The 13,099-nt window shown below is 42.3% G+C and overlaps 1 protein-coding gene across 2 annotated transcripts in view; it reads right to left on the reverse strand.

Annotated features, from left to right (window-relative positions):
- Window positions 1-13,099, reverse strand: part of TRMT10A (tRNA methyltransferase 10A) — a 36,578-nt gene that overhangs the window by 17,466 nt on the left and 6,013 nt on the right. The window contains exons 2-7 of one of the 2 annotated variants that reach the window (XM_088453209.1): window positions 11,919-12,212; window positions 10,733-10,895; window positions 10,579-10,650; window positions 10,287-10,361; window positions 9,883-10,032; window positions 2,861-2,966 (exon numbers count right to left, since the gene is read on the reverse strand). In XM_088453209.1, coding sequence (XP_088309335.1) covers window positions 2,861-2,966; window positions 9,883-10,032; window positions 10,287-10,361; window positions 10,579-10,650; window positions 10,733-10,895; window positions 11,919-12,136 — 784 coding nt within the window. In that variant the 5' untranslated portion in view covers window positions 12,137-12,212. The remainder of the gene's footprint in view (window positions 1-2,860; window positions 2,967-9,882; window positions 10,033-10,286; window positions 10,362-10,578; window positions 10,651-10,732; window positions 10,896-11,918; window positions 12,213-13,099) is intronic. The other variant, XM_088453210.1, reaches the window with a different exon arrangement.

Below are 13,099 nucleotides of genomic sequence, written 5' to 3' on the forward strand. Positions count from 1 at the left end.
CGCTTGAGCTGTTTGGTGCATTGGATTGCTCCAACTTCACACTCCATGGTAATTCCCGTGGACACTGAAGAATAAAATATATATATATATATATATATGTCAGGAGCATAATGATTGGGACATTGACAGAATTTTCATATTTTGGCCTCTATTCACCGCCACAATGGCTTTGAAATTAAACAAACAAGATGTGCTTTAACTGCACACTTTCAGATTTAATTTGAGGGTAATTACATCCAAATCAGGTGAATGGTGTAGGAATTACAACGGTTTCTATATGTGCCTCCCACTTTAAGGGGCCAAAAGTAATGGGACAAACTAAACAATCCTACATCGAACTTTCACTTTTTAATACTTTGTTGCAAATCCTTTGCAGGCAAATACAGCCTGAATTCTGGAACGCATATACATCACCAGACGCTGGGTTTCATCCCTGGTGATGCTCTGCCACGCCTCTATTGAAAATGTCTTCAGTTCGTGCTTGTTCTTGAGGCATTTTCCCTTCAGTTTTGTCTTCATCAAGTGAAATGCATGCTCAATCAGATTCAGGTCAGGGGATTGACTTGGCCATTGCATAACATTCCACTTTTTAGCCTTAAAAAACTCTTTGGTTGCTTTTGCAGTATGCTTCGGGTCATTGTCCATCTGCACTGTGAAGTGCCGTCCAATGAGTTCTGAAGTATTTGACTGAATATGAGCATATAATATTGTCCGAAACACTTCAGAATTCATTCTGCTGCTTTTGTCAGCAGTCACATCATCAATAAATACAAGGGAACCAGTTCCATTGGCAGCCATACATGCCCACGCCATGACACTACCACCACCATGCTTCACTGATGAGGTGGTATGTTTTGGATCATGAGCAGTTCCTTTCCTTCTCCATACTCTTCTCTTCCCATCACTCTGGTACAAGTTGATCTTTGTCTCATCTGTCCACAGGATGTTGTTCCAGAACTGTAATGGCTTTTTCAGATGTTTTTGGCAAACTCTAATCTGGTCTTCCTGTTTTTGAGGCTCACCAATGGTTTACATCTTGTGGTGAACCCTCCATATTCACTCTTGTGAAGTCTTCTCTTGATTGTTGACTTTGACTCATATACACCTACCTCCTGGAGAGTGTTCTAGATTTGGCCAACTGTTGTGAAGGGGTTTTTCTTCACCAGGGAAATAATTCTTCTGTCATCCACCACAGTTGTTTTCCGTGGTCTTTTGGTGTTGCTGAGCTCTCCGGTGCGTTCTTTCTTTTTAAGAATGTTCCAAAACAGTTGATTTGGCCACACCTAATGTTTTTGCTATCTCTCTGATGGGTTTGTTTTGATTTTTCAGCCTAATGATGGCTTGCTTCACTGATAGTGACAGCTCTTTGGATCTCATATTGAAAGTCGACAGCAACGGATTAAAAATGCAAATGTCACACCTAGAATCAACTCCAGACCTTTTACCTGCTTAATTGATAATGAAATAATGAGGGAATAGCCCGCACCTGTCCATGAAATAGCTTTTGAGTTGATAGTCCCATTACTTTTGGCCCCTTAAAAAGTGGGAGGCACATATAGAAACCGTTGTAATTCCTACACCATTCACCTGATTTGGATGTAATTACCCTCAAATTAAATCTGAAAGTCTGCAGTTAAAGAATATCTTGTTTGTTTCATTTCAAAGCCATTGTGGTGGTGAATAGAGGCCAAAATCTGAAAATTCTGTCAATGTCCCAATATTTATGCACCTGAGTGTTAGTTTATTTTTATCAATTAACAAAATGCAAAGTGAATGAACAGAAGAGAAATCTAAATCAAATCAATATTTGGTGTGACCACCCTTTGCCTTCAAACAGCATCAATTCATCTAGGTACACTTGCACAGTTTTTGAAAGAACTCGACAGGGAGGTTGTGCTGAAATGCAGCCCCAAACTTGCAAGAAACCTCCAACCATGCTGCTTCACGGTTGCCTGCAGACACTAATTAGTTTACCACTCTCCAGCCCTTTGGCTCAGAACTGGCAGAAACCAGTAAGACCCAGGTACACCCATCTAGTGTAAGGAGAAGTCTGGCCAGAAGTGGTCTTCATTGAAGAATTGTGGCTAAAAGCCATACCTATGACGTGGAAACAAGGCCAAGCGGCTCAACTATGCACGAAAACATAGGAACTGGGGTGCAGAAAAATGGCAGCAGGTGTTCTGGACTGACGAGTCAAAATTTTAAAAATTCAGTTGTCAGTCAGAATGACAACATGGACTTTAGGTAGGCAATATTTCGACATTCAAAAATGTCGACATGGTTAAAATGTTGGCAGCATGTCGATACCAGAATGTCGACATAGTAATTTGCTTTTATAAGCCGAACCATAACAATAAGTAAATATGTATGCAGACATGTCAAATGACATTATGAACATGTCAACATTTTATCAATGTCAACATTTTTTAACGCCTACTTATTGCTTTACAACCTAAGGTTGACATTCTGTTGTCAACATTCTGACTGGATCCCGCTTTTAAAAAGGATTTAGATTTCGCTTCTGCTAGCAGGGTGGAGCTGCAGACAGACAAGCCAGACAGAGTAGCTGGGTTTATTAGCATACTAGTAGCTCAGTCTCAGCGTGTAAAAAAAACAACAACAAAAAACAGCCAATTAGAATAGAGTTGGGGAGGAGCTTAGCCTTTAAAAAGGTGCTGGTTCTTGTAGGTGGGAACCATCTGAACATGATAGTCGATGGTTATTCTTATGCTAGGGATTGCAAAAATTGTTTATGTGAAAGTGGTCACAATTATGACCAATGTCACAAACAATTTCTTAAAGAGGAGTATTTTTATTCTGCCAAAAAATTTCAATTTTCAATTATTTTTACGATACTCACCATGGTTCACCGCCAGTACTTTCCGACTATTCATTTTCACAAAACTGCCAAGTGGAAGCTGAGCATGGCTGATTCCAAGATCTAGGGCCTGTTTGTATGTAATACCCTACAGGAGAAAGATCACTATTTTTCAGTTACATAAAAATAAAAAACCTCCTTGCCAATCACAGTATTGTCACCAACTATACTCATCTGAAAGTACTCATTTTGCTTCCCCATCCTGCAAAAATCCTTATCTGTACAAGGTTGAAGCACTGTATTTTTACTTAGATCTTTTCATAGACATTTTTTTTTTCTGATCAATATTTCATGATCAAAGTTCTTTTTTGTACCCCAAACAATGAGTACAGTGTTGTAAAATATAATATATCAATATGATCACACTGTGAGAATAACTTTTTTTTGTGCATGCCGGTATACTGTATTAACCTGTTTGTATACTAAGCAGCACCATTATGTCCTAAAGCAGGGATGGGGAACCTCAGGCCCGGGGGCCGTATAAGGTCTGTGGGATCATTTGGTTTGGCCCTCTGAGCTTTTTCCTGCTAGCCTCATCTGGCTAGTAGGGTGCCTAAAATGGCACCCTGCAGCCAGCATCTATGCAGCAGTGCCTCCAGGAGCGTCACAGTCACACTGCTGCCCTTACAGCATTGCTGTAATGACCACCACTTATAGCCCCACCCCGTGTGACATCACATGGAGGAGGCGTGGCCTGCACCAGGCCCATGAATAATAATATATTTTATATTGTGTATATATATATATATACATACACACACACACACATATATATATAAATAAATAAAGCTTGTGGTTTGGCACTAGCCAAAAGGAAATTGTTACTGGGTGCCTTCTTTAAAATGAACATATACACCAGGTATTTCCAGCATGTAAAGCCCCCTTTGGAAAGAATGAAGCGGCACTCCACTTGATGAAAAACGGCAAAGTGTATTAAGACATTAGTCTTATACGGTGTATCATGTGATGTCACTTTGCCGTTTTTCATCAAGTGGAGTGCCGCTCCATTCTTTCCAAAGGGGGCTTTACATGCTGCTCTAGGAAATACCTGGTGTGTGTGTGTGTGTGTATATATATATATATCAAAATGGCCCTCTGTCCTAAAGGCTGTAAAATATTTTACATAATTTGGTAAAGATATCCAGAGACAACAAAGAGAGAACTCTCCATCCTGTCTGCTCCAACCAAGAAGGGCCCACCACCATAGTCACAGCTTATGCATTACTAGCAGCGACCCAAATCCATCAGACGTACTGGTTGGAGGTGATGAACTTCTTATGGGCTATAGTAAATAAGCATCAGGGAGCCTGAGTGCAGAAAATCGCAAGGCTTGGATTGTAGATCTGGTAATCATTACCAAGAGAGTAAAGCACTTTATTCAGTGTTCCAAGGAGAAGAGTATAAGTATGGCTTCACCAATTCAGGTTTGATGTGGAATCCAGAAAACACCATATGAAAGACTGCCCAATCTTTGTGGACTAGTAAATATAAAGACTCAAAAGCAGGAACCCAGGGAACAAGGTTTAAGGTCCCAAGAAGTAACCAAAGACCAGAAAGGAGTGCAAACATGGCCCACCCCTTTACTTCTAGAGAGAAAGATAATTGTACTAAGAGGGCTGCAATCTGCATTGTGGGTGAGAGCTCTAGGGAAGTCCTGGCTCAAGACTTCCCAGGAGACATTGGAACAGACAAAAAAAAAAAAAAAGTAAAAAAAAAAAAACTTTTCAGGGATCACATAACTCCCATCATAACAAAAACAATTATATTGATTTTTTAAACCCTGTGGAAACAAATGGAAAGTGTCCAATGCATTGGTTGACCCTGATAATCTTTGTCTGATGCAATCTGGGACATGAAGCAATAACTGAGCACCTCTCCCTGAAAATTAGGGAACTGGAGAAGTCAGGAAAAGTCAATAAATTGGAATGACCATGTAATGGGATCTGGCACAATTTAAAGAGCTAGATTGTGATACACCTGCTGGAATCAGTTTAACATAAGATAATCACAAATAGTCACGGTAACAATTCGCTGGGAGGGTTAAGATAAACAGGTTTTGATCAAGACTTTTGTATATGGCCACATTGATCTCCAGGCTTTTTCTGTATCTAGTTTCAACCCCTACATGCTAGAAAGCACAGCTTTCCTAGACTCTGATCCATGGGAATGCAGGAAAGGAAAAAGCATATTGGTAGACTGATTTTGACACCTCATTTGAAGGGCCTCTTTACTCTATGGACTGGATGCTTTTTATCCATTTTATCCCTTGTGCGCTGCTTTAAGAACTACTCCCTACCAGTGGCGCCTACAGAGGTGGGGGCTGCAGTGCAGTCCAAAATTCAAATAGGGGGAGCCACACCAACTGTCCTCCCAAACATCGCCGGCTGGGCTCACTGGCAGTTGGTGTGGCTCCCCTATTTTAATTTTGGACTGCAGTGCAGCCTCATCTCTGCAGCCGCCCCTGCTCCCTACTGCTAAACATGATTAGGTAATAATTCCAATAATTACATTATTATTATGTAATAATAGCTTTGCGCAATTCTATTCCTGATTGTTTGACTCAGTACAGTCTACCCTCCTAGCTGATTGGCTACACTGCTCAAATATCCACTAGGATTGTTGCAGTATTTCAAGTGCTTATCTGCATTTATGGCAGTGGTGGACACTTTAGGTCTCTATATAAAAAGAGCATATGTTGCTGTCCTCAGGGTCTAGCATCTTCTGCTACTGGGTGTTTGTGAGCTGGATGGTAGAACAGAAACAATTATGGCTCCTGCTGGACTGAATGAAAAATTGGAGTGCTACTGAAGGATTACGAGGATAAGTAAATCATCTTTCTTGTTCTGGATAACCTGCGTCTAAGGTACCCGTGTGCCCTCCAAAAGCCGGGTAACCATGAAGTAGGAAGGCAATATCGCTGATAGCATCAAGAGAGAAGCCTCTGCAGCTCCGTAGAAAGCCTGGAGTGGGTATCCTCTGGATGGCATACCTCCCAACATGACCCTCTCCTGGAGGGACACAATGCTCTGGTCCTGGACTTCCCTGGTAAGAGGGGGGGCTGCAGAGCAGTTGAAAATTCAAATAGGGGAACCACACCAACTGTCATTTCACACGCTGCCAAACATCACTGGCTGGGACTCACTGGCAGTTGGTGTGACTCCCCTATTTTAATTTTGGACTGTGCTGCAGCCCCACCTCTGGAGCAGCCACCAATCATAAATTACCAGGTAAGTCCAGGACCAGAGTTTTATGTCCCTCCTGGAGAGGGTCATGTTGGGAGGCATAGGATGGCTACTAATAGAACAGTATTGTATTTGTATGCTATGTTGCACCCACTTTACTGTGATTGCTTACAGCAGGGGTTCCCAACCACGGTCCTCCAGGCACACTAATAGTCCAGGTTTTAGGGATAGCCATACTTGAGCACAGGTGACTTAATTAGTGCCTCAGATATTTTGATTAAACCATCTATGCACAATCATGTATATCACTAAAACCAGGACTGTTAGTGTGCCTTGAGGACCGAGGTTGGGAATCACTGGCTTACAGCATTCCTTAAAATGCTATTTTGGTGCGTGAACAAACTTAATGCAAGTTTTAATCATCTACTAGCTAATGGACCCGGTTTCACCCGGGTAGCCATTAGCTGAGTATCATACATGAGATAGGAGTGACCAGAACAGGCAGGCTCTGTCCCCTGTAATGGGGACAATGGTGTGAGGCACAATCTCACCATTAGCATTCAAATACTCAATTGCTTGAAATGTTTGAAATGTCAATTGCAAATCAAGTGAAGTAACGTAATACAATCCAAATGAAAGTAAGTTTTAAATATCCAAATACAAATCTAGTGAATTTTCTAAAAAGAAAAATCCTAGTTACAGTGTTAAGTCCTTAGCAGTGGTGACTCCAGAAATGGGGCTGCAGCGCATATATTTAAATAGGGGTGCCCCACCAACTGCCACCAAACATCACTGGCAGTTGGTGTGGCTCCCCTATTTGGATATTGGACTGCGCTGCAGCCCCCACCTTGCCCAGACAATGAGTTTACACTCTTGCAGCACTTGAGCTTTGTTGCTTTCTTACCCAAACACTTCAGTCGAGAGAAAACATTTTATCCCTTAGGAGGCGTATTTAAAAAAATCCCTGCTTAGTGGGTGCTTAGATTATGGAAGAAATATACTCCCTGAATTTTATGTTTCTAGGTCCAGGGGTTTGAGCTGGGTGTAGATGAGTCAGTCAATCAGGACATTGCACAGGGGGAGGGAACATTTTAGCCCTTTTCACCCTCTTATAAATCGATATAGAAAAATCCCTGCTTAGTGGGTGCCTACGTCATGGAAGTCATATACTCCCTGAATAACATGTTTCTAGGTCCAGGAACTAGGGCTGGGCATTGATGAGTCAAGGAGTCAGTCAGTCAGGACATAGGTTTGTCTGAGTGTGTAAATATGTCCTCCCCTCTTCCATGACGCAGAGGATGGGCAGTAAACTTGAAATAGCCCATTAAGCGCTAATTTGATGTGTCTTTGCTGGGTGTCACGCATTGGGATTTTAGCCCCAATTACCGGGTCCAGCAGTGTCATGTCATCTCCATCCATGCCCCTCCTGGTTGCGCCTGGCATTCCTGAGACCTTGGCTGGCACATGTCCATGTGGAAAATCCAACTGGTAGTACCCGCAGTAGTGGAGCATGGGCACCTCCATCTTGGATTTTATTCAAGTGGCTACATCAGCCTACCAGATTCATACAGTCATGCTCACGTGACCTGTCTGATCAATAGGTGCTGGGAGTGCCCTATTTAATCCTCCTCTGCTGGCGTGTTCATTGCCAGAACAACACTCTTTTTCCCTGAGATCAGTATCCAGGCTCCATATCCTGTCCAGTATCCAATACCTTTAATTACCAGTGTATTCAGTTCCTGTTTCTGGGATTACCAGTGTATTTTGTTCCTGTTACCTGCAGTTACCTAGTGCTTAGGTCTACACTACTCTGCACTCAGGTGCACTCTGCAGCTGACTACCATCAGCATCCAGCATTTACAAGTGTACTCTGTTATTGACTCTGTATCCTGAATTTATAGTGTGTGCTGTATTGCACCAGTCATACTACTTGCACCTGTGCCTACTATCTGTTCCTGGGGGTACGCAGCATTATATGTCGGTCATTCCATGCCAAGTGAACCAATTTTGAAGTTCGTCCCCACCTGAAGATTGTGTAGGCATGTGGGTCATTCCATGTCAAGAGGACCGATGCTCCCAACCTGACCATCTCCAATTTTAATAAGTGAAAGTCAGTGACATATTTACCTGACCCCACTCTGGAGGCCATAGTCTTACTACTATTGCATATTGTGAGCTAAAACTTTCCCAAAGTTAGTTTAATATATATGCCAACCTCTCTGCAATATTTTATCAAAATTTGGAGATGATCAGGTGGGGAGCAGTGGTCCACTTGACATGTAATGATCCATGTGCCTACATCAACAGGTACTTTGTTGCTTATCTTCAGCCTACCCTTGCTGTATTACAATTCTGAGACCTGTATTAATCAAAGACTGTATTCATTGTGCTTCCGCACTCCATTCAGTACATATACAAACTATACTCAGTCTTTACCCTGGGTAATATTTATATATCTGCTCATGAGCTATATTCCATACCTACCTTTGTAGCTATGGTCCTTATGTGTAAAGACTTAATGAAAGCCTCAAGCTTTGTACACTCTCCTACCAACAAAGTTAACTCCAAGGGTCCCGAATAGAGCCAACAATACCCTAGTTCAGTGACACTGGGTAAATCAGGACATACTTGTCAGCGCCAGTCTATGTGGTGTCCACCAGTTCGGAGTTCCAGAAGGATCTCCTTTTAGACTGCATTATCCTGGAGAACTTACCTAGGGGTCTGACCTCTACTCCCAGGATTATTTGCTACTCTATTAATAAAATAAACACTTGCACAAAAAACTATTGCATTTAGGTTCTTGGGAAAGAAAGCATATATATCACTGTGCCATTCTTGATGACCGTTCTCAGTTCAGGAACAGAAAAGTAATGCATATAGGGATTTCTTAGATGTCCTGCCGGCAACCCAGCACTTAAACCACAGCACCATACGTGCCACCAAGACCACCTTTGCAACGGAATGGGATTGAAATACCAGTGGCTTAACAGCCGTCGGTTCAAATCCGGACAGCGTGAGCCTGAAGGAGAAAATCCCGACAGCGTGAGGTAAGTAAGCTAACCCTTCCCTCTCTCCCCCCCATAACCCTCATTTAGGGGTCCCTAACCATAACCTCTTAGTGCCTAACCTTAACCTTCCCCCAGGGGTGCCTAAACCTAACCCCCCTCCCCACACCCTAAACCTAACCACTCCCCTGGGGTTGCCTAACCTTCCCCGCTAGTGCCTAACCCCCCTTTCCCCGGGAGGGGGGGAGTGCCTAACCCCAAGTCCCCCCAGGGGTCCCTAAACCTAACCCCCCCACCCCCGTGCTATGTGCATACTAACCCGGCAGGAGGATGATCGGTCGGTCTCTGCGTTCCTGCATCGGGATTAACATAGGCGTCGGTATTTCGATGCCTATGGGATTACACTGTCAGGATTGAGACCGGCGCCCGCCGGTCTCATAACTACATCCCCTCTGCAACACCACTAGCCACTAATGTAAAGGAGTAAAAGACTTCCATGCAAGAAGGTTCAGGAATATACACAATATACAAATATGTGCAAAAACAGCTTCATCATCTCCAATCTGCAACCCCTTCAGGAGTTATTTCACCTCCTAGAAAGACGCCTCAGAGACCCAAATGGCAGTGAAAGCTGAACAGAGGGGCAGATAATGGACATTTAGTGCACATCATCTCATCCACCAAGAGCTTGGCTGAGGGAAAAGTGACCGACAAACACTTGGAGGATTAAAAATAATACTTCCTTAATAAATGACAAACACAAACTATGCTGATTGTTATCCAGAGACATTCCAAAAAGAAAAAACGCTGAGTTTACCTTGTGATGGTTGTGATCTACCAAGCCCCCAATAATGTAAGCTTTGGTATCATCTAGCTCATGGAGCTCATCGGGGGAATCAGATGTCAGGTACACCAGCTCTTCAGTTTTCACAAGATCTTTATAATGCTCCGACTTGATATGGATATCCTAAAAAACACATCTCAAATTCACAGACTGTTCCAAAACATGTTTGAGAACCAAGACACCATTGTCCCCCACCAATTGCCTATTTTACATAACAGGCCACCAGTAATAGTGCAATATGGGTACATGTACTATTTGCCAGCATAGCTGAAAAAATTACACTTTTCATTAGAAGAATGTTAAAAGCAAAACAAAAAACACACCCACCATGGTCTTCAAAACATACACACTGGCACCACTTCTTCGTGTATACTAACCTTCCAATTGATCCATCCTTTGTCATATTCATCCATGTTACCTTTTAATTGACCACCATGGCTTGTTAGATAAAGCTAGAAGTAATTAAAACAAGGTTGTCAGGTTGTAGAATTACATATGCATAGTTTGTACAAGGTAATGCACGCCATAGAAGAAAACCAGGGTGTCGATGAACTACATGCATGAGGATACACAGCACAAAAATACAACAGGAATGAGTCAGGGACATCACAACAAACTCACGAGTAGCTGACAAGCTCTGCTCAGACTAAAGTCACATATTCAACCAACCTGAACAGGATGGGTCGCTCTGCGATTTTCTGCATAGCACCTTCTAATCTGCTTGTTTAACTTTTTCACATCCTAAAAGATAAACACAAATTTCCCAACTTACTATTAATTAAAAATTACGAAAAGTACATACAGTACGAAGGAAACAACGTACCCTTAATGCCATCAAATTATCAAAGCTGCAGTCTATTATAAGACGGAGTGCACTGGGCTGGATCTCTCGGCGCACCTTCTTGTTGATACTGCCATCCACATTCTGTTCTATTTGTGCCTGGCGCACCAGTTTTCTTTTGTGCCTCTTCTCTTTTCGCTTCTGCCTAGAAGATAGATGCCATGAACCTACCCCAAAATGCGCCATGGTCACAATGCAATATGATAAAACCACTTAACTAGACTGCACAGCTTCATTTTATATACGACACTTGTACATCTGTGTGAGGAGTCTGAATCTGTAATTGTGCTTTATCTGCGACTTTGTACATATTTAAAACTAATTCCAGTGCGGTTAGTCGCAGCCCAGCTTCTCTAGTATAGATTGAGTGGTGATATAAATTCCTATAAAAGATATGTTTCAAAGGAAAAGTCACTACGCTATACGGCTTAGCGCTGCTCTCTCACGCCACATGGCTTATTAAGGCTTTGTGTATGATGACACACACTTCCTTTATCATGGTGGCTCATTATCAACCAAACTTATAGATAAGATTTCATTACTATTCACAGTTCACTTGAAGAAGAGAAAAGAATGACCTAATGTTTTCATTGTAGTATATCTTTAAAAGACCGAAAATGGTTAATGTATTAATTTTGTCATCATTGGTTATTTGTAGATCGCCACCATGTTATTTTTGGAGGTATATCTGAGTGCACATAGACTGCCATGTATACATACATGCTTAGATACCGATATTAATAGATAATAGATATTTTAGACTAACTGGATTCAAATCTCAGCCCATATTATACAAATAAATCCGAGTTGTCTAATAAATTTAGACGGATGATAACAACATCTGACCATATGTGGTCATCATCCAATGGTCCAACCATCTGCTACATAGATCACGTCTTTAGATTTGACCTCATCAGGGGTGTGGCAAATTGAGGCTCAGAACAACCATTGGAGTGGTCTGATATCTTGGTTTGATTTTGTGTGGCGATCCAGTGCCACCCACATTAAGGGAACAGCAGACTCCACACTGTACTTACAAGGTACGAGAGGTGGGCAACTATGTGGATATTGAATATAGGGAACTTCTCATACATGCCCCCTACACAAATACATCAGAGGAAAAGTCCTAAGTTATATACAATAAAAAGAAATGTAATTCCACACATACTTTCTGAGCTCTCGATGATCTTCCCACTGTTTTTGTTTAATAAGTTTCTTCATCTGTCTCTTTGACATGACATCAGGTCCTTTATTGTCACCACCGAAAGTTCCATTCTCTGCTTTAGCTAACTCTGTATTAGCATTTGTATTGCGTGAAGACAGACTCTCCCTGTTATTACTTTCATCACTATCACTGGACTGTACAGTACATTTATTGCATTCCATGATGGGAATGAATGACACCGAGCCCACTGTGATATGGCAGTATATATTCCATGCAAAGCAGTCCTGTGCTTTAAACCTATAAAACAATACACAAGATAAATTAAAATGACAGGTTTTTTTTTTACAGAGAAAATAAAAGATACAGCAAAAAATACAATGAAAGTATGTTAAGTTTATCTGAACCTGATCTTTCAGGAGATAATAATGGAGTGTTTACCTGATTACTGACACTATTCTGGATTTTTTAAAAAGTGACTGATTCAGTGCAAAAATATGAGATATGGTAAGAACTTACCCTTGTTATCTCTATTTCTACGAAGTCCATAGGGTTCCACAGGATACCTTGGGGTATAGGTGTGACGTCAGTCGCAGGGCACCAAAGAGTTAAGCTTTCAGCCTCCCAGGATGCACTAGGTCCCCCTCCTATACCCCGCCCCCAGGCCAAGGCACCTCAGTTAGTTACCAAGCCATAGGCCGGAGGAGGAGAAGGAAGAGAGAGAACAAAGATCTGGACACATACAAGAATCACATTCTCACCAGAGGGAGACGGAAAACCGGTGACCAGAGCAAAGCCCATCTGCAGCACAGGTGCGACAGGGCGGGAGTCCTGTGGAACCCTATGGACTTCGTAGAAATAGAGATAACAAGGGTAAGTTCTTACCATATCTCATATTTTCTACTTCAGGGTCCATAGGGTATCCACAGGATACCTTGGGGATGTCCCAAAGCAGTATCCTTTAAGGGTGGGGACGCTCCTGTGCAGAAAGGAGAATCCGCCGCCCGAAGGAAGCATCCTGAGAGGCGAAGGTGTCAAACCTGTAATACCTCACGAAGGTATGGACAGAAGACCACGTAGCAGCCTTGCAGATCTGAACTGCCGAGGCACCACGTCAAGCTGCCCACGAAGGACCCACAGACCTAGTGGAATGAGCCTTCAGAGAAGGAGGGACCGGTAGGCCTTCA

Source organism: Taudactylus pleione, unplaced genomic scaffold, assembly GCF_031769625.1.
Source record: "Taudactylus pleione unplaced genomic scaffold, aTauple2 ptg000573l, whole genome shotgun sequence".
NCBI classification, from domain to species: Eukaryota; Metazoa; Chordata; class Amphibia; order Anura; family Myobatrachidae; genus Taudactylus; species Taudactylus pleione.